The sequence below is a fragment of the Sipha flava genome, unplaced genomic scaffold (assembly GCF_003268045.1).
Source record: "Sipha flava isolate LNK unplaced genomic scaffold, YSA_version1 339_pilon_pilon, whole genome shotgun sequence".
Taxonomy (NCBI): domain Eukaryota; kingdom Metazoa; phylum Arthropoda; class Insecta; order Hemiptera; family Aphididae; genus Sipha; species Sipha flava.
The window spans coordinates 377,297-400,867 of record NW_020273031.1 but is presented as its reverse complement, the minus strand read 5'-3'; the positions used below and the strand labels follow the sequence as shown (position 1 = coordinate 400,867).

Genomic DNA, 23,571 nt, shown 5'->3' with positions numbered 1-23,571 from the left:
AACATTGTTGAAATCATGATATGTATACTGGTTCATAAAATATAATACTAATTTCTTGTTACAATAAAATAAAATAATTTATTTTACTAAACATTAAAAATAATTGTAAGGTATATAAAAATTAAATTCTTAAATCTGGATAATTTGGTATTTTGGTAAATCCGGATTTGAATTTGATTCAAATCCGGATTCTAATATTCGGATATTCGAATAATTCAGATCTTCGGATATCATGCCCAACCCTAGATTATGATAAAAAAAAAAATTGAAATTCACCTCACAATTTAAAAACTCGTGTTTTTTTTTCGCTAATGGTAAATAGAATATATTTGGAATTGATAAGTTAGCTAAAAGCTTAAATTAGTTTGTAAGAAAGGAAGGGGTTGTGAGTTGACTCACTTTCTTTTTCACTTATTTTGGGGGTCGTGATGTTAAAAAGGTTAAAAAAAAACGCTACTTTATACCACTCAACTCTCAATTTTTCTGAATCTCCAGTCATATGGGAATAGCTGGTAATGGACTTGCAGACCATCTAGCTTAATCAACAAAATATATTAATCATTTTTCCTCCTGGTTACCGATTTCTTTATCCACTGCAATCTCATTCGAAACAATTGACAAGCAAAATTGTCCTTTCTTTCACTTAATTATGGCACTTGGCATAGACAGGTCACTCCCACCTTCTCTCGGCGTTTATGGTTCAACGATTTGGGAATTTATAGAAAACTGATGGTCGCTTTCATTTAACTTTCGAATAGGCCACAGTCTTCTTTCTCACCATGCCTTTAAGCTCACTTTTAACTCATCTGCTTTTTGTACTCGACATCATGTTTGCACTGTCTGGGACTTGAACCATATAATTTTTCATTGTTCTTCTCTTCTTCCTAGCCGATATTTCTTTTTTTTTCATTCCCATTTACTTTGGTTATATAACTCCCGACGCCAACCTGCTAAACTCTCGCTCCATTCCTATAATCCATTCAACTATTAATTTTATTTATTCAGTTGACTTCTTAATTTAATTAATTTTAATTTCCTTTATACATTTATTTTATTAGTACTATTTTTGTTTACTTAATTGCTTGGCTATAATGTTTTTAACGAAGTAAAATAAAACAAAAAATCAATCAACTCAAGGTACAAAATAAAACCCATTTATTAATTAATTAAAATATTGAATTATATCTATGGACATATATATATAGTTTTTAATTTTAATCAAAATAATTATTAATCAAGTCTATCAAAAATATATAGTTCAGTGTAATATTTAGTAATAACTTTATACTTTAAACTTTATAGGCTAATAAAATAATACAATATAATAATATAACATAATTATAATTTAGTAAATTTAATAATATCATACATTTAAAATATCCATATGATTCTTTTAGTTTAAGTTTAGGACTGTATTCCAATAGTAAAAATATAATAATAATTTCATAATTTTTGGAAATAATTTTCAAGGTAAATATACTGTAATAATAAAATTATACGTATAATTAATAAAAATAAAAATGTATATAACAAAACAATTTTTTTCAATGTTAAAAATTATTTTAACAGCACTTTTTGTTGTATATTTAAAAAAAACTGTATTATCAGGGTATTAAATCATATTTATTTAAGGTATTTTTTTGCTTTTTAAAACATTTAAATCCGTTTCTTAATAATATGTAATAACTAAAAAAAAAAACGCTCTATGAACGGTCTAAATTGGAAACAAATCGTCCGCACTATAAGTTTCAAGTACAGGCTTGAAAATTCCCATGACAATACCACTTAATGTATCTTCGAGTAAAGGTTTTATATCTTCTAAAAGTTCCTTCCATTTTTCATTTATGAATCGGTTGGTATCGTCACCTAATATAAAAAGTAATAGTTTGATGATGTACAAATGAATTATGGTTTAAAATACTTACTTAATTCTTTATTCCCATCAAATAAATTACTAAAATGTAATTTAGCTGTACCAATTCTGAAACTTACTTTATTTTTATTAACCTCTATAAAAGCTTTTTTGTTATTTTTTCGAACAACTTTCATTTCGAATTTTATGTTTGTTTGAGCATCAGCTATAAAAGAGGGAATAATTATTAGCATCCGGTTCTTAAACAATATTAAGTAAACGAAAGTTTACTCTACTTTAATTGTAGTTCTATTGTATATTAAATATCAACATTATAATTAAACCAAATGCTTATCAGCGAACATAGATCTTTATCATATAGAATTTAAATAAAATTACAAAATGTTTGTACAAAAACTTTCTATGATAATATAACAACTATAATTGACTACCAATTTACCTACAAATCAAATAATTGAAGCTATTTGAAAAATATATTTAAAATATTCAAAATAGAATTTATTAGGAATAATATATCACAATATTAAATTTATGTTTATTCAATTATTTATACATTATAATTCATTAAATATACCTACACGATTTGTTAAGATAAAGCCCAAAAGTATTGTAGGCACCCCCTGAAATACAGCTCACCACATGCCTATCTATGTAAGTAATATAATGTTTGACTTACTAAAATTCCCAACAAACTTGCCGTTTCCTTCAATTGGAAATAATAATAGGTTTCCTTTGACTTCATAATTAGATTCAATTCTTAATAAAGGCAAATATATGTCTGCTTCAAAAGTTTCATTTTTGAAATTCGCACTACAAAAAAAATTATATGTACACAATTAATATTATTTTTACTTTTAATCATCTGTATTGACAAGCCTTTTAATACTAGTTTTGATAACATATATTTCTAGAGAAAATTGAAATGTTGATTTTTTCTGACAATTAATAATTTAGATGGTAAATATGTGTTCTTGTTCAACGAACGAATACGAGAGAAGTTTTAGTTAAGTTAAGGTTTTTATTATGGATTTAATGTTAATATTAACAATAAATAATATTTATTTCATAATAAGATTAAATACAGGGACATCCTCGGGGGTGAAATGGGGCAGTAACACCACAAAGCTTTTTTTATTTAAATTGTTGTTACTTATTATTTATATAACACTAGAAAAATACATAAATATGATTACATATATGAGATTCGTTCACTCTATAAAAGGGTTTAGAGACGCTACTAATTAAATATTATACATACATTTATACACCAATTTTTATTGATTGATCAAAAAAATAAATATCAAAGTTTTTTTTTTTTTGTTGTTACCTATAATTATTATTTATTAATATTTATTATAGTTATTTTTATTGTAATGTACGCCATTCAGCTCGTAAACAGTGCAATCATGCAAATTAAGATCTAACATATTTATTATAAAACTAATTATGAAATAATTTCGTTATTAAAACTAAAAACAAGTTTTTGTTTATTCGTGTATTCTATTAAACAATAAACATCTACATACATGCACAAATCACTATTATTTTAAATATCCACATAATTGGTAGAAATGTACAATTTAATAATTTGTACATTTGTATTACTATTAGAATATTATTACAATTATTTTCATTTTTATTACTATGATGACTTACTTGATTTTTTGAACTTGATAACTTTTTACGCCATATCCTTTCAAGTCAGTGAATAAGGCAGCAAAATTAACTGAATCGGAACCTTGATTTAAAGTCACAGCTGGTATTTTAATTGGATCTAATGGTAATATGTGCATTTCTGGTATTCCTTTACCGGTATACGGTCGGATATTTTCTAGCATCTTCTTTAAACATTCGTTAATGTTTGGGTCATTTCGTTTACAAGGTTTGATGTAAGATGCTAATGCAAATAATATTTTAAAATTCGAAATTTAGGATTTAAAATTATAATTAGTGTATTACTTACGCAATGACCGGCTAGAGATTTCATTAATACTAATTATGCTCAAAACGAGTACTATTGATTTAAATATCATTTCGAACTACAACATTAAACTAGATGATTCAAATCTCTTTTTTTTATGGCTGATTTATAAATGGGGAATATTTTAAGTAATGTTTTGCTTTATATATATGATCAGACATCGGTAATAACCTTGTGTTTGGTCATTAGATATTCTTCTTGAATATAATCATGTCAATTCTACAAAAGTTACAAAGTAAGTAAAATTCACTAGATGTTAATTATGAATCATGATAGCCATTGTCATGGTCATAAGTTATAAATTGTAAGTTAATAAGCACATTATAATTGACAGTTTTTAAGTCGTTATCTATTTGACGCCCTAGGAATAAGTATGAAAACACAGCAATTAAAAACACAAGTTAACAAAAATTATAAAAACAATAATTTTTGACGATACTAAACCTCAGATTTTCCAAAAAAAAAAAAAGAAAATGTAATACTTATATAATTAAAACTATTGTTATTTAGTTGGAAGAATTGTGTAAGTCCATTACAGTGCGTACCATAATTTGTGTTGGATAGTGTATTTACAGTGTTAGGTTAGTTACTTTAAAAAAGTAATAATTTACTTTACTCGTTAACTAATACTAAATGTAATGAAATTACATTTTACGTTACTCAAATAAAATTTTAATGAAATTACTTTACTTTTCAATAAAAAAAAGTAATTACATTCCTTTCAAGTTACAATTGAAAAAATAAAATAACTTAAGATCAAATGTTATAAAAAAAAAAATAAAAAAATAAAAATAATACCATTAAGTGTAAAGTGATTTTTTAAATTTAATGAATTGATTTTGAATGTTGATAATAGTTTTGAATAGCCAACATATAACTTACATTTAACGTAATAATTTTTTCATTGTCCTACTCGCATAAAATTTAAGGGACCCAAGGAATGTTTAATACAATTTCACGACTTATTTTAAAATTTATAAATACAACGTAAAACTAAATAATAAAAATGACAATATGATAAATGCGTGTTACACAATGCGCAAATCTAAAGAAATTAATTGTGAGTTGTGACGCAGTTAACGATAACCAGAGGTAATTGTATTTGATGTAATTTTTATAATCTATTGTTAATTATTATCAATCGAAATTTTATAGAATTCGTTTATGGTTTTATACAATTGTAATATGTTGTTCACCAATGTCTAGTTATATTTTGTTGTGTTAAGCAACGTCTACACCAAACAAAAAATTAAAAAGCGTTTGTAAATGTAATATATTGTAGATGTGTTTCCAAACCAATTTGTTTGTCGATAATCCACATAAAAATGTTGGCTCACTAAGCGAACATTTTGCCAGTATGTTTGTACTTGCATACCGATGTACCTTTATTTAAATAATTATAAATTTAGTTCTAAGTAGTTAAAATAGTTTTAAATCATAATATTTACTAAAAAATATATTTAGTATAAAATATATTTGAATAATAAATTATAATTATTATTATAGTCTGTCAAGTATTGATATATTATATCAATGTGTAATATAATATAATTATAATATAATAAAATATAATATAGTATAACATAATATACTATAATAAACAATAATAAATAATTAAATAATAACATATTATGCGATATTCTAGACTAGGTACCTAGTAGTTTTTAACCATATTAACAATACAGGCACACTTCATTTCCAACAAAGTATTCGCGGCACACCGGTACGTATAATATGTAAATCATATTTTATATACGTAGACTGTTTTAGTCTACTCTATTATAGGGTTAATTATTGTGCAATATAAACAATCGATCAATACCTGTCGGATATACTTAAAAACGACCTGGAAGCAAATGAACAAGCTGAAGTTATTTGTATTTGTATTTCATCATAAGAAAAATAATTTCACCAATAAATTTATTTCTATATTCATTTTTTCGGTGTAAAAATAATAAACAATATAGAGAAATTCGACTAAGTAGTATGATTTGGGTTGAGCTGAGTTAAAATAGAATAACTACTATAAAAAATATAATTTCTTCTATTATAAATTTATAAATTATAATAATAAAACATAATTATCGCAATAATATATTTTAATATAATAATATGAATTCCACAACGGACCATGTTTCATCATAAACGCGTGTGCCAAATGAACGATCCGTAACAACAGTATGTATTTCAATTCGCGATGTCACGCGCATCATGTGAACAGTGTATAAGAAACCCGTAGATTTTACGCAGGATTTACTGATACGCGTGTACAGTGTGAACCTAGCCAAAGTCGAATGGATTTTAACAGGAAACACTTGTTGTAGAATCCATGACGTCATTGCCCATGACACTATGATAACAATAATGACGAGGATATCAATTTTTGGTTATTTATTTTTGAAATTCGAAAATTCTTATTTAAAATTAGTTTTAGTGTTTTTTTAAGTTTTGAGTTTATTTCATTATGTTTTTCTGTTAAGTTTGCAAGACAGGCCCGTATTTAAGGGGGGGCACGAGTAAGCTCATACCCGGGGGCGTCAAGTCTTAGGGGTAGCAAAATATTTTAGCAAAATTAATTTTAAAAATGATGTTCCTAATGAAAAAAAAAAGAAAATAATATGTTTTATTATGTTATTATTTGTAAATTGAAAAAAAAATTTTAATTAATTTTAATTTTTTCTTAAGAAATATGTATAAGGATATAAAAAAAAAGCTAAAGTTGTTAAACGTAACTTGTACACATCATCAATCAAGATAAACAACGAAAAATCTGTGCAAATTAACATCATTCTACCGTAAAACCCGTCACGTAGACTGAAGCGAAAATAATGTAGAGATTATGTTATTTCTATTATTGTAATTTTTTTTTTGTATAGATAATAAATTTTTCTTCTAAATAAAAAAAAAATAATTTTAAACATTAGACTCAAAATTTACATTACTTATACTCTGTAAATGAGCTATTAATCTACACATTGACGTGTGGAGTCATTATGACTGATGATGTACATTTTTCATCAAATGGCTTTTGATATGTTGAATTAATGTCTTTTTAAAATCAAAATGTTCACTAAAACAATGACACGTGTACAAGTTACGTTTAACAACTTAATTTTTCTTATATCCTTATGTTTATTTCTTAAATTAAAATCAAGAATTAATTTAAAATAATAAAATTTAAAATTTAAGAATTTAAGAAATAACATTTTATGCTGATTGAAAACTGAAATAGAAAAAACCGTTGTCTTGGAAACTTGACGGGAAAACATAATGAAATTAACTTAAAACTTTAAAATACCAAAATTAATATTAAATTCAAATTAAAAAAAAAACAAAATTGATATCCTTGTCATCATTGTCATCATTGTGTCATGGGTTAGGACGTCATGGATTCCACAAACAATTTTTCCTACTAAGAACCATTCTTAGCCTAAGCGGGATTCCGATGCAGTGTCGCTAATTCGGTACGCGCTATTCTGGGCTTCCCATACATTGAGTACAATAACAATATTAAAAACTATTGAACAACTGACAAATAACAATGAATGATAACAATTAATAAAATGTTGCTAACATTATGTAAAATTATTTCCATTACATTTTTTGTTGCACAGTTAAAAATTGAAAATTGTAATGGAATTACGTAACGTATCAGTATATAAGTAACGGAGTTACAGTGATGCGTTATTTTCCGTAATATTACAACCCAACTTTGTTCAGTTATAATACAACTGATGACAATTATTTGTACAACTAAGTAGGTACTTGTAATGACATTTTTATAAACGTAAAAATAATTTACTCAATTTTGGTACATCGGTAAATAGACAGTTGATAGTTTATAATTTTAACATTTATGTTTAGCGGAGCAAAATTAACTAAATTATATTTTTTATTTTTTTAATGATAACTAGGCTTGACTTAAAATAGTTTAAATTCCTAAAATTTAGTATAGTATCCAATAGTTCAAATTATTATGAAAAATGTTTCCATTGAATTTCAACATTTAAAATATTCAAAGTAATTATCGCGAATCGTTTAATTTTTAATTGTATCCAATTTTTATATACTACTCGTATACAACAATTAAACGACATTTCAAAGTAATTTTTTTTAGCTTATGATAGATCTGGGTGAAAATGGGAAAATCGCATTCCTATGTACTATAGTTAAAAAACAGGCAGCATTTTATCATGTCTTATGGCTTATCTTCTACCAACAAATTATTATTTTCACACAATATTTTCGAACAAATCATGATATACAAAATACCTTTTTATTACCGATAGTGTTAGTTATGTAATTATCTATCAAGTGAATATTTGTTTGTATAATTTTTCATATTTTAATGTTCAAAAATTGTATACATTAATCGAATAAACATACCATGTAAAATACTAACATAGATATTAATTTATAATTAGTATTTATTCTACATATAGTGTATGAGACCTAAGTAAATTGAATAACAATTTAGACCATAAGCAATTTGATATTGTTTTTGATCTACTAACACAGAGTCTATCAAACAAGGAAAAATTACCTTATTTTTGTTTTAGTGATAGAAAATAACTAAGTATAATATATATTATAATCATAATGACATATAATTTTAAAAACAAAATATAAATCAACTTATTAATATTATTTTTTTACGTATTTGAATACAATTTTATACATTTTTATACTAAATATTATAATTAAAAAAAAATATATTAAGAAATTTGGGATTGTTTTTTTACCAAATCCAAAATCCATGAGGATATTTTTGACAATGCGCAATGCATGTTATTTTTACATCCGAATTGGATTCGGGGTAACCTGCAAAAAGACTAATCATGATCAAATATTTGTAAAACTGTTATCGATAGGTGACCGTCCGAAAATTAATTGGTTTTCAATTTTAATGACTGTAGAATGGTAAATTTATTTTAACGACAAAATTCTTGTTATTTCATCATCACTATAATCTCCTCGTATAGTATCTAAATTCACTCCAGGGGAATTACTCCAATTTGAGAACAACTGTCCTTTACTATAGACTCTAGATGGTTCTAGATTATTGTCAGTAAATTAACGAATAAATTATAGTTGTTTTGTTAATTATTAAATCATAAAAATGTATAGACGCATAAACGCATTATATTGACTATACATTTGAAAACCTTATTATTTTTGAAAAAAATTAATAATAATAAAGTAAAAGCATCGTCTTATACTCAGTGTTGCATTTTGAATATTATTAATTTTGATTTCAAATTTAAAACAAATTTATATAATTATCAGAACGAGGATTTAGATACAAAGTCTGTTGATAATTTATTTGACATTCTTATATATGTGATTTTGTATTTTTAGTTAGTGAATTTTTCTTTTATTATGATTTTATACGAAATGCTAAAAAAATTGTTCTCGAAATACTAAAATTGACCGATAATACAAATATGCGCCAATTACAATAGTCAATAAATTATAAATTATAATGTTCAACACAAAATAGAAATATTTTGATGTTGTTTATAAATACTATAAATACAGTGGCGGATTAGGCGGCAGGCTAAAAGGCTTATAGCCTAGGGCGGCTTTTTTTTTATAGAATTAAGTGTTATTATTGACTTATTAGGTATATTTATTTTAATATTTTTTTTTATATTTGTCATATAAATATGAATAAAAATAATTTTAAAAAGTTATAATAATATATTAATATGTACATTGTATGATGTGTACCTCTAAGCTATAGAAAGAATATTACAATTATTATTACAATTTGAAAATATTTCATTTGTAATAAAATAATTACAGTTAGTTACTATTTTATAGTCATTATTAATAACTTATTAGTACCTATTTACTTATTGGGAACATCCGGCTATCTGAGTATAGGTATTTTCATATTTGACTATTTATATTTCCGTTATGTAGCTGTATAAGCGTTGTTTATTTGTACTGGTAATAATGGTATCTAAAGTAAATCAATACACATGAAATATTTTATTTTTAGAAGTTTTCAATTTTAAAGATTTAATATTTTATATGTTTTTTTGATAAAAAAAATTGAATAAAATTTGAAGAGAAGGGTTTAGACCAAATATTGTTGGTTCCTTAGTAGAGTGATGGGGGGGGGGGGCAGAGTGATTAAGCCTAGGGGCGCTAAAACGCTAAATCCGTCACTGTTTAAATACTTCATATTATGTTCCGGAAATGTAGTCTTATAGTTTTACTAAGTTTTGTCTATCTCTCATTAAACTTTTTTGAGAATAGGTTTCGATTTAAAATGTATAACCTTTTTTAATAGAACCAAAACAATTGTTCCTTTAAAACTAAATCAATTTTCGACAATATGAAAATATATAATTACATGTAATGTCCAAGATTATGATGTTAATTATCCCTATATTGTGATATTTCAAATAATAATTAATAAATTTGGAATCTCTAGAGCATGGACACAAAATGTTATTATAAAATAAAATATTATAGTTTTTCTACATTTCATATTATATTATTTTATGTTTATTATATTTAGCAAACAGCTCAATATTAATCAATAATTTGACTATTAGCTAAATAAATCACACCTAGTATTTTGTATTAAAAAACAAATTTTTTTTAAATACCTAAGAGATGTACGAATAAGTTACCTACTCCTAAACTTCAAATATAATCAATATTGCATGAAACTTTTGAGTTACAATTTTAGATAAAATATTAAATAATAATTATTGTATAATAATTTTTCATCGCTGTCATATTGTGCATAGTATAATATGAACAATTTTTATTGATTAAACATTTGATACAATAGCCTAATTCCAAATTGTATAATCAAAAAAATTCAAAAGATTTAGTATGGTATATTTTAATATATTAAATTTGAAATATGGCATATTTGATTATTTTCACGAACAACGACAGTCTTTTAAGTGTAGTTTTTATCAAAAAAAATTTAGATAAAATGAGAATCTAATTTAGTATTCCAAGACAAGTTTAACTAACCAACATACCTCATTTTTTGAACACGTAATATATTTTAGTTCTAATTATATAAAATAAGATATTTAGTATACTACAAATGTATATGTATAGTGTAGACCTTCATTTAGAATTCTTATTTTATGCGATGAATACTGATGATTTATTATCACTTTCAATTTTATACAAATAATGAGACTAGTATGATGAATTAACGAAGGACAAGCGGTCTCATATCTCACTATTTTTTTTTATTTTTTTTTTCAATTAAATTTAATTAATTTAAATTCACAATTCTAATAACTGTATTTAAATATATATATATTATGTACATTAGATTTTAGCAACATTTTAACCAATTTCACGTAAATAGAATTTCCCAAGATAAATCGTGGAAATTAAATGGTGAATTCTAGTATCAGATAAAAAACGACAAAACAATACTAGCTCGCAGGGTCGTTCCTAAGGGGGTGTGAGAGTTGTGGGTGCACCGGGCTCTATGATCACTGGGGGTGTCAAAAACTTTTTCATAATCTAAGTAATTTTCCTGAAAATTAACCATATTATTTAATTCATAATTTTTAACACGTTCAACGCCATGGTTTATTATATCGACCACTTCGCGTGGTCGATATAATTTACTTGATCGGTAGTGTTGCTAGTTTGTTTTTAGTACTGGTATTTATTTTTTTCCCCGAAATGACAACATCGTCAATAACAACTCAATGATCATATACCATTTATACTCAATTATTATTGTCACTTGATGTAATTAATTTAATAACTTTAATAACATAAACGAATGTCGAAGTAAATTGTACGATTTTATTTTGAACCTATCTATGATAGTGTTCATATTATAGTTCATGAACGTAGAAATTGCATAGATACCTAATAATTTTTCATCGGCAATGATTTAAAGGTAAGTTATTTTTTGTGCAATTGAATACATTTGATTTTTAAATAAATTATACCGATTTAGTATGATAGGTTATTATCTATATGTTTTGTTTTACCTATACAGTTTGAGTTGTATTACTTATATTGTTCTTAAATTATTGATTATTTCTTTTATTAATTGAATAAATACAAAATAAGTAATTACATAAAATTCCCTGTTTTTATGTAGTCTCTTTATAACTTATAGGTATAAAAATATTTGGTAGAAAGAGTGACGGCGCTCAAAATGATTCTTGGCACTGGGTGATAATTATGCTAGACATGGCACCGCTAACTCGTATGGAGTTAAATTAAATGAGACAATTATGAACGTGTCCCATCATTAGTATTTAAGTTTATATCATAGTGCTATTTATTCTGTGGTGATTAATATTGTCTAATTATTATTAAAGTAACTATGTGTTATTAAAAAACTATTACAAAAACATTGAACAATACATATATATGTATTTTCTACCTTTAAACTTACTTTGAATAATTCTTTATTAAAACTTTAATTTTCAACAATTTATAGTAATTATATATTCGAATGGAGATTTAAAAAAATTGCTTATCATTTACACTTGGTGTTTTGGACATAAAACATTTGAATAGGTTTTTCTAAAGTTTTCTCATGTCTTTTTAATAATTTTACCCTTAATATTTATATAAATTTACTGTTACCAACATTTGGTAAAAGTATATTTACTTAGAAAATTGTTTTTTTTTTAGTTCCATAATAACATACTCGTATATGGTCCAGTTAACAACAAGGAACTTAAAACCTATAATAAATATAAACAACAATTATAAATCATGTACATGTACTTCATTTATTACTACACTTCTGTGAACGCGGAACACTGAAATTGTTTTGTACACAATATTTTTTGCGTACAAAACATTTTACCACACGTTTAGTTTTAATGCATACCTAATATTTTGCACATGATTATTTTAGTGTCTGCTTTCTTGCTTAGTGTTTGAAAACCATTACATATTTCTAAAGCAAAAAAATGGCCAACAGTAATTATAACTTATGTTTTTTGGCACTTATACTTTTTACAACTAACATCCGTTCTGAAAATGATTTACACAACCATACACATCTCGAAAAACTTCGTAAGTTCAAATCAATTATTTATAATATGTATTTAATAATAATAGTTTGGTAACAATTTTTCAGCTTTATTACGAAAATGTCATCGGAGTGATCCAGATTTAAACAATTGTATAAAAGAAGCTATCGAAGATCTAAGACCATACCTAGCAAAAGGTAAATCATTAGTTTTTTAATTTTAAATATAAATACTATTGCTAAAAATGTATTACTATTAACTTAGTAAGTTAGATATTAAATATTATTTAATCAATGCAATTAGTTATAGATTTAAAAATATTTTAGGTAAAAATATTAAAAATACAAATATGTCAAATTCCCAAAAAAAAAAATTAAAATAACAATTTGAAAAAATATAATTTCAAATTGAATACATATTTTTTGTTTTACCAAATGTACACGTTGTCAATTCGCGTTGTGAGGGTGGAAACTAGGACTTTAATAAATTAATCACTGTATATTTTAATCAATAATTACTTAAAAATTGAATACATTTTATTTTAAAAACAAATTAATATTATATTAGTTATAGATTTCAGGTACTTAATTAGAATTATATTAATATATATTCATTAGATCCCAACACAAAGTTCTACTCTGCAAAACTAAAAGTTCTCTCAAGTTTATTGAAACAGGTATAATATAAAACAGGTCTTAAAGTAGATAATGTTCGAAAATAAATAAAACGAAATTAAAATGAACTTTTAAGAATATCATTCTTTATAATTCTTAATAACTTGTGAAATAAATTATAAGCAATTTATGTATTTGGTTGACAAGAAAACATAACAATTATTTGAAAAACTGAAAATGTAATTTCGTTGGAACCAATAAAACATCTTGGAATCAAAATATTATTTATAAATTATGTATTCTTCATTTCTATACTTTATGCAAACTATAGGTATTCCAGAATTATTTATTCCCTCCTGTGAACCACTATATATACCGGAAATTGTGATGAATCAAGGTAACATTAATAGTGTCGGTGTACAATCAACCTATCGAAATATTCGGGTATATGGGCCAAGTGAATTTGTTTTGAAAACTCTCAAGTAAGTTAAAATATAACAATACAAAGTAATTATTTTATTTTAGATTTTGAATTTATTGATTTTATCATCATGCGTTTTGATTTTCTTTTGGATCTTAGACAGTCACACAAAATAATGTAAACTGTACACAATTTCGACAAAAACACATCATTTCTTATAGAAAATGTTGTCTATTTATTACTTTTATAAAGTTGTTTTTTGAATTTTTCAACAGTTTTTAAATAATTGAAAAAACCAGTTAAACATTTGAATAAATGGAAATACGAGTACTGACGGAATGTAACATTTTTCGAAGACTTTTCACTTTTTTTCATCGGAACTTAAAAAATAATAATAGTAGTTACTTGAATTTTTCAGTGGATTTTAATATCACCGTTCTTTACAGACAATATGGTTTTCAAAATATGTTGACTTTTCTTAGCTATTTATAGATAATTTAAATGTAATAATGTGTTTTATTTATCATTAGAGTGGATTTGGAAAAAATGAGAATTCGAATAAAATTACAGTTACCTTACTTACGCATGACGGCTAATTATTCGATCATTGGTAACATTCTTATGTTACCCATTAATGCATCTGGTATAAGCGAGGGAAATTATAGTACGTCATTACAGTAATATTTTTTTTATTCTTTTTTTTAATTGATTTTTTTTTTTATATTTTAGCAAATATCGAGGCAAATATCTTTGTCCAATGTAATACATTTAAATTTCATAACAAAAAACACTTTAATGTTCGAGAAGTAGCAATTGATTTTAATATCGGGCATGCAAGTGTTTACTTTAGTGATTTGTTTCCAGGCGACAGCGAACTTGGTAATACACAAATTACTATAACTAATGACTATTAAATATATGTTATAACAACATATATAAACATCTTAAAAACATTAACATCAAATTTGTCAACTTTAAAGTATATAATAGACATTTTGAAACAGCTTATTAACAAATTTAAATATTTATGTCTATACAACATTTATATAATATATTATATTATGTGACATATGTGACATATGTCTATGTGAAAATGTTAAATATAATATAAATACTATAACCTAAATGGTTTTACTTAAACATCAATATTATTAAAATTAATTAATTAAAAAAAAATTTAAATTATTTAGTTTTACTTTTATATTTAAAATAGTTTACCAGTATAATATGTGACTTAAAATTGTATGAATTATTAATTTATGTGAATAAACATTTTATCAATATATTGAATAGTATAAATGGATGGCAATCCATATAAATAATATTTGCATTATAATTTTTAGAAGCTACACTGTTGAAGCTTATAAAGTTTAACTTATAAATAATAATTAACCCCAAAAATGTTTTTGTCAATAAGATATTTAAATTATTTTTATATTCACGCTCATAAGCCCGTGATGTATTTATTTGTAAAATATAGCTGATTAAATATTACAAAATTTGAAAGAAAAGCATAATTATAGTAATGAAATTACTCAAATAAACACATATTACGTTAAAAATAAAAATATTTTAAAACTTTTAAGTATAAAAAAAAAGAAATATTTACATTAAATCGTATTATCTTATAGTTATAAATAAATACGTTTTATTTTATGTTTTGGTAAAAAATAATATAAATAGTATACTCGTCAACAAGTCTAAACAATTATTATTATTTTTTTTTAATTTTAGTTATCACATTTGTTTAATAAGATCTTTTTTTGTTTAGCCCTTGAAATGAACAACTTTTTAAATGATAATTGGATACCAGTGAGCTTAGAGTTCAAACCTATCTTAGAAGAAACAATTGGTAACATGTTCAAAAAATTCGCCAATAAATTATACCACAAATATCCTGTGGATGACATACTACCAATTTAAATTATACACGGAAAAAAATTTTTCATGAATTATGTGTAAATATTTAGAGTTTATTTTATACCTGTTTACTTTTTTTTATATAGACCTATTTATACTTAAATATTAGTTATTATTAGTAACATTATTACTAGTGTCTTACAAAGCTTCCAATTTCAATTATATATGTAATAAAGAAAATTAAAAAAAAAAAAAAAAACATTAAACCAAATACTCAAATGCATTATCTTTAGTTACACTACCATGTCACACAGTCTTCATTTCGGTATTAAAATAATAGTAATAATAAATAAACATAACATAACGGCGATAGACCAATCAAACGTACCCAACGCGGAGACGGCTGACGGATAAAAACTTTCTCTGTCGACCACGTTCAAACTAGTCTTCTTCGGCGCTTACGATATTACGCCGGTCGCAAGTATTACGCCAACGTTCCGCGTGTCCGTCATCTGTAACGCGAGTTCAGTCCGTTTTTATTTCTTTTTAGCGGATTGACTTTTGGAAGATATTCCGTACGATTTCCTTGTATTTTGTCCGTCACCAGCAGCCGTTGATAAACGTGTACACACCGTAGACGCAACGCCGGGCTTCAGCGTGCAAAAAATAAATCGAAATTAAAGAGAGAGATAAATTTGAATCGCGATCGCCTCACGCACTAATACTATAATAACGCCAATACGTTACAATTAAACAACAATATATTGATCTGCAACGCGTACAGTGAACTGCCCAAGAATGATACACCCCACAGCAATTGTCTTTTGCGGTTCAGCCCTCGTCGGATGCATAGTGATGATCGGAGCCATAAGTAACGAAAAGCCGATTATACAAGACACCATACCGCCACTCCAGACCACTCGTAAGGATATAATATAGACCTACTGTTATTATATACGAACACCGTTGAAATAGCGTGCTTTTCCATCGGGGTTTTTTTTTTTTTTTAGAATTTACATGTCGAATTAGAGGAGTAACAATTTAATTTTTTTTGTATTCGTACGTAATTGTAAGCGCGTGTTTAGGTTGTTCTATACGGTTTATAAGTTAGTTTTTTTAGTTTTTTGAACAATATAAAATCGAAGTAACGAAATCCTCTGCGAATTATAGTACATATTTTATTCATCGAAATCCAAACAAATTAGTTTCTAGCTACCACACACTCGTCAATGACCTGGTCGAAAATTGCGATGTCGTACTTACGACATGGTATTTTATAGTCTGTCTTAGTTCGAAATATTTTTTGGACTATCATTGTCTCAAGTTGTGAAAGAATATCATACAGGCGACATATAAAGACATTAAAATGTATCACGAAATTAGCAATAATAATATGTTTATTAAGTATCCTTGTTGGAGTTCAGGACACGTACATCTGTCAGATCAATCGCAATGAATAAATCGAATACTATCGCGAGCGCTGCAGGTACGTAAAATAATTGCAAAATAGGGTTCATCACGTCCAGTAGTCAACACCACCCACGTATTTTATATATTCATTACAGGGTGTGTGTGTGTGTGTGTGTGTGTGTGTGTGTGTGTGTGTGTCGAGTATGTGTGTGTGACGGTATTCGTGGCCTCTGATACCCGTGCCGATCGACGTAACTCAACGTGTTTCGCAACAACCCCACGTGACCGTCCCCGACGTTTATCCTTTAAACATTCTGTGCACGAATTTACTTCCTAAACAGGTCAAAAACGATATATTTATACATATGCATACAATTACATTTATATACGAATACAATACGAGGTGGCAACAGATTATCGCACACAGCTGTATTATAAGTGTTACCTATGATGTATATTATTACATGATTAAGTAGGGCACATTTCGATTTTTCAATCCCTCCTCCCTAAGTTCCGGTGAAAATAAAATTCCTCTCAACAATTGTACGTTCATTTACTGATGAGTTATGTCGTTACTATTTTTTTTTCAATTATAATTAGTTTATTTTGTACTTTTTGTATCTACACATTTTATGTAACTCGCACAAATGACTTCGAATTCTCAAACATACGTCGCGTTATGCACGCGTTATGTATGTATTTTTATCGTCAAATTATACAAAACTAAATTTAACAGTGGAGAGAGATTTCGATAACCGCAAATATACATCTATATATATTATATGCGTATATAACTTATAATTTATAATACCTATCAATATAATATATATCCCGTATCGAGAATATTATGTAAGGACATCGGTGGCTCTTTTTTTTTCGCAAACCGGCAGATCGTTGGCTCATGTATGCTGTACGTACCTATTATGTAGTACATAGTTGTTTGTTTATTATTATAAAATATTGCCTTCAAGCCACAGAACCTGCTTTTGGTACACAGAGATCGACCTATAGACCCATTAAGTAAGCACCTTCATAATGAAAGTGATAGTTCAAAACGTCTATAAAAAAAAAAAAATGATAATTTCCTATTCCTTTACTCTCCCGCTCTCTTACAAACTCACACACCATACATCTCGTTTGAATGTGTGTATTTTTCTCCTCTCGCGTTACTTACACACGTACATCGCGGTTTCCTGCAGTGAAAGCAAATAACCACACAACGTGTATGATTTAGTAGGTAGCACTCGTTCAACAATGCCACGAATTTAAATGTATTTATATTTGTATAATTAAGTATTTTTAAAAATCATATACACATCTATTACAATAAACTTAGCCTATATACTTATATTATTATATTTTAAATATACATATAAGATACACACGCAAAATTATATACATACGCAGTACGTATTAATCTATATCTTTTTTTTAAAAAAATTGGCTATACACCCGCCACCTGCATATGCCATTAAGCAGTGTTTCGGACGATGATGGTTCCAGGGACATGTGTAATGGGAGCAAGTGCCATCTCCGTTAGAAATCAAAATAAATTGTATATAGAAGAACTAAATAATAGATTATAAAAATAAATATTGACAGTTTTAGTGCAATATGATTACATAATTTTTGAAGGAGTTAAAGCCTCCTCCCAAGACACCTTTACATACGCATGATCAGCTATATTATATAATTTCTCCTTTAAAGTATCCCGACCGTAAGTAAGTGCTGGATCCGCCCTTGGTTTCAGATAGCGGGTTGCTATTGTTTATATAAAAATGTAAAAACTATACAATACCGATAAATATACGTATATCGACATATAAATTTATACCTATATATTTAAATTATGTGCGTGTACTATAGAGTATATATAGCATAAAAATACGTGTGTGGTCAGCTTGTATCAAATAAAAAAATAAACAATTTCAGAAGAAACGGAACGAACTATAATTACTTATTAATAAGGTAATTACCATAGTTATTACAACAGCAGTATAATAATAAATAATAATATACGTATATTTTATGTATATAATATTTCATCGCAGATATGCCCATGGATGTTATATTGAAAATATGTTTTCTTTATGAAATTCCCGTGTATAAACGGTTTTTATCACTGTATAACGAAAATCCTTCGTAATTCTTGATGTTCACATTAGTAGGTATATTATACATACATACATATAAGTATATATTTGAACTGTGTATTGTATAGAACATGAGTATTATTATATGTTACATTGTATTTTATTCGTAACTTGTGATAAAGTATTAAAGTCTGAACAAACATAATAACCACATACATACCTATAAAAGTCATTTTTAATGGACATGTAAGTCACTATATATATGAACATTTTTACTTTATTAATGAATGCAGATACGTATATATTGCATATATGTATAATTCCAAATGTTAGCAAAATCATAAATTCAAACATTACAAAAACATATTATCGAAAATAAAAAATATATTCAAAGTATTTGAATATTCGGTGTTTTTTTTCATGTTTCGATCGGTCATGAAACACTTTAAAATTCATATTCGTTATAAAACAAGTTAATTTAAAAATAAGCTGCTGTATCTGTAATTGGAGGTACATATCAACACAAATAAAATGCTTTCAAAAATTAAATTAATGATTTATTCAAATTTTTTATGTTTTAAATTGTTTTAATCATTTTAAACTTATTCGAATGAACATTATAAACAGTAAATACTATACAAGGGATTAAATACTACATAATAAGATTGTGTGACAGACTTGTTCCAAAAGGCTTATTTTTATGTGAAAATGACTGTTATGCTTAGTTAATATTATTATATGAATGCAAATTAGTTTTAAATTGTATAAATACTTATATCAAGATGTAACAAGATGAATGTACTGAAATGTATGTCATATATTTTTTATTTATGTTAAATATACATGCTACCAAAATTTTCATAAATTACATTTGCACGTCTTGAATTTAAATTATTTTCATCAATGAATCTATCCACTAATCAATAACACAATCCAATTATGATTCAATATGAATACGTACATAAACAAATAAATATTAATAACTCTATTGGTACAATTACAGTATAATCACGATAACTCGAAACTCATAATGACTCGAATTATATTTGAAGTTGTTTCAAATACATTTTACTTACGAATACCTTTTGAATTATTATGACTTAATTATTTAATATAGTGTAATTAAATGCCATAATATATTTTCAATGTTTATAGCTATTTGGTTAAACGCTTGCAGAAAGAAAGACCCGAATTTGAACGAATGCTTTCGTATGACTTTCCAGAACATGTTTCCCTATTTGGCTAAAGGTAATTAACAAAAAGAGAGTAAAACATTTAACTAAATCTTTAAATTTGTAAAAAATCTATTAAACTAGGTATACCGGAAATCGGAACTAGGCCGTTCGAACCAATGCATATTGACAGAGTTGCATTAACTAAAGGCCAAGGTGCTGTAACATTATCCGGAGCATTTACAAATCTTATTGTTCATGGACCAAGTAATACAACTGCGTTATATACCAAGTATGTTAGTTTTATAACTTTAAAAGGTATATTATAAATGAAGATAATAATTTATAAAATAATTGAATATCTCTATACTAACAAGAAAATATATTAAAAATATTAAGAAATTTCATCTAAAATAAATGGGTATGGTCGAATTTAATTTCCCTTATTTCCTTTTCCAGTTACCGGTTTAGGACTAAAAATGATTTAATTATTGGCGTGGTTAAAAATTATTTTTTTATACATATCATTTTGTTAATATATTTTATAAATATCATTTTTTAAAATCTTAAAATTAATTTATTAAATAATATATAATATAATAAATTAAAGCGTTAAATATTATTATTATCATTATTACAATAATTTTCAACTCATTTCAGTCATACTATTTGTGATTGTGCCATAGCATTCGTTAACGTAAGATTGGTAATATTATTAACATTTTTTTAAAAACGGTATTATAATCCGTGAATAGTGAAAATATAACATTTTTCGTATACAAACAATGCCGGATTATCCATTAGGTGGAGGAGACGCCCGCCTTAGGGCCTCACTCATTTAAGGGGCCCCGTGAAAACGGAAAACCATATTTTTTTTCATATTTAATAATATTTGTATACTATTTACGAATTAACAGGACAAAAATCATAATGAAATATAATATATATTAATTTGTAAGTGTTATATGCAGTAATAATAATTAAATTATTTCGAAAAAAATAGAAATAATATAATAATTAATTAATTTTTCTTGCAAATTTAAAAATATAATAAATATAATTTTATTTATTAATAATAGTCGGTTAGTTTTAAAACTGTTAATTTTAATTATTGGACAGTAATGTTAAAGATGTACGTAAAAAATAATTTTGTAGAACCCAAAATTTTAATTGCCTAGGGGCCCACAAATGTTTAATCCGGCACTGTATATAAGTCTTGTAAAAGAAAAATTATCAGCTATGTTAGACAACACGGTTACAACGATTTGTATGCACGTACCTGTGAACGTTCATAGTAAAAACCGACAAAGTTTTAACCTCTTTTTTGAACAAGTGCAGTTTGACCACTATCTATATTTTACCCGAATGCAGTTCGATCTTTACTTTTTTCCAACCCAAAAGCAATTTGACCACCCCAAAATAAATTATAAAACTCAAAATAGCTTCAGTTCTTCAATTTATAAAAAATTATTTAAAATTATTATAATACTACTTGAATAAACACAATTTTGTTTGGGTTTTAGTTAATCCTCGAGAACGAATATATTAATATCATGGAATTTAATGTCATTAACTCATTGTCTATTTAAAAAATGTTCTTATCACATTCTAAAAATATTGTCTAACTTTATAATAAAAAAAATAACTATTAAGTATTTTTTTTTTTTAACTTAGAAGCTTCTGATATTTGTGAAAATCACCTAAATAATATTTTTAAACACAAACGTTTTTTTGTTTTGTTTAATTTTTTTTCGCTCATTAGCAACATATTTATTTGATCCTACTTACATAATAATACACAATTATATTTTTAGGTTAGATTTAGTTAAAAATCGTCTAGATATCGGACTTTTCATACCAATAATCAAAGTTGAATCAAAGTATGACCTTAAAGGAAATTTATTATTACTGCCACTGGTTGGAGTAGGTGATGCTAAACTGTACTTAAGTGAGTGTTCTTAACCAAACATAAATAATAATATTTTTATATTGTATTATCTTTGTCTAATTGCCAGAAAATGTAACAACACACGTACAGACAAAAATATATTTCCCCAAGTATATGAATGAAACAGTTATGATGGCCAACAGTATGAAAGTGGACTTTAACTTGGCAGCCATGCGTGTAAACTTAGACAATTTATTCAATGGCAACAAAGTGTTAGGTAATTATAAAACATATAAAATATTAATATTTTAATATTTTAATTATAATATTCAACATTTACTTTTTATTTACCATATTTTTATTATTTCGTAGGACGGACTGTCAACACCTTTTTAAACCAAAACGCGTTAGAAGTAGTAAACGACCTAAAGGAAAATATCGGTGAAAATCTTTCGATTATATTCAAACAGATTATGAATGATGCTTTTAGCCATATGCCAACAAGACTATGGCTACTAGATGATTAGTTGACTTGTGTAACTATTATATGAGCATTAATGTACATACAGCCTATTTCAAAGTATTTTAACATACCAATATGTTTATAATTATGATTAAGAAAATTTAGTTTTTTTTTTTTTTAATTTTTTAATTTTTTTTAATTTTTTGTAACTATATATTTTGTATGTATTATTAATAAAAATGTATGACAAGGAATAAAAATCAATAATACGCATTACTAAATATAAAAATTAAGACTAGTAAATAGGACTCAATGAAGGAAATTAAAATCACTTTTTTCTTATGGGTTTTTAAAATATCCAGATTTATGAAAATTCTTAGTTTCCTCTGTAATCTCAAATTATAGTGCTTGATACTTCCAAGATATAAAAACTACCACTAGCTCAACCATAACTATTTATGAAAATGGAATAAAATCTTCATTTATTTCACGTTAATAAGCAATATTTTGCACTATAATTTTAAGTGTTGTTAAAAAAAATAGTGTTTATCACAAAATGTAATTATTCTTCGGTATATTAATCTAATATTTATGTATTCCATAATACTGGTTAATTTGAATAATAAATCAATGCTTGGAGAAAATATGAAAATTGAAATGTTCACTCATCTCAGAAATAAAAAATAGATTTTATTGTTTTTGCGTCAATTATACTACAGACGAAATTTAATAAAATTGCTAATTCTCGCTGCGTACCCAACAGCTTAGGTCAACCAAGCCATGACCTAGTCTAATGTCCGAGT

The 23,571-nt window shown here is 25.7% G+C and overlaps 3 protein-coding genes across 5 annotated transcripts; 2 read left to right on the top strand and 1 right to left on the bottom strand.

The window, feature by feature from the left end:
* Nucleotides 1-1,644: 1,644 nt before the first annotated feature.
* LOC112687276 (protein takeout-like) lies at nt 1,645-4,867 on the bottom strand. 2 transcript variants are annotated; one of them, XM_025559898.1, is made up of 6 exons: nt 4,737-4,867; nt 3,837-4,073; nt 3,530-3,770; nt 2,550-2,683; nt 1,926-2,078; nt 1,645-1,866 (listed from the first exon to the last, which is right to left on the bottom strand). In XM_025559898.1, exons 2-6 carry the CDS (start codon nt 3,904-3,906, stop codon nt 1,715-1,717), a joined length of 750 nt encoding a protein of 249 aa, XP_025415683.1. In that variant the 5' UTR covers nt 3,907-4,073; nt 4,737-4,867; the 3' UTR covers nt 1,645-1,714. The 2 variants fall into 2 exon arrangements, with proteins under 2 accessions (XP_025415683.1, XP_025415684.1); XM_025559899.1 differs by lacking the exon at nt 4,737-4,867 and adding an exon at nt 4,653-4,732.
* Nucleotides 4,868-11,648: 6,781 nt separating this feature from the next.
* On the top strand, nt 11,649-16,009 carry LOC112687296 (protein takeout-like). 2 transcript variants are annotated; one of them, XM_025559927.1, is made up of 7 exons: nt 11,649-11,751; nt 12,749-12,890; nt 12,955-13,044; nt 13,793-13,943; nt 14,413-14,546; nt 14,612-14,761; nt 15,654-16,009. In XM_025559927.1, the coding sequence occupies exons 2-7, from the start codon at nt 12,785-12,787 to the stop codon at nt 15,803-15,805; spliced, it is 783 nt and encodes a 260-aa protein (XP_025415712.1). In that variant the 5' UTR covers nt 11,649-11,751; nt 12,749-12,784; the 3' UTR covers nt 15,806-16,009. The 2 variants fall into 2 exon arrangements, with proteins under 2 accessions (XP_025415712.1, XP_025415711.1); XM_025559926.1 differs by having other exon boundaries at nt 11,651-11,751; nt 12,730-12,890.
* A 162-nt stretch (nt 16,010-16,171) lies between these two features.
* Nucleotides 16,172-22,928, top strand: LOC112687295 (protein takeout-like). The gene is made up of 6 exons (XM_025559925.1): nt 16,172-16,664; nt 20,401-20,493; nt 20,562-20,709; nt 22,232-22,365; nt 22,433-22,582; nt 22,678-22,928. Exons 1-6 carry the CDS (start codon nt 16,541-16,543, stop codon nt 22,830-22,832), a joined length of 804 nt encoding a protein of 267 aa, XP_025415710.1. The 5' UTR covers nt 16,172-16,540; the 3' UTR covers nt 22,833-22,928.
* Nucleotides 22,929-23,571: the final 643 nt, after the last annotated feature.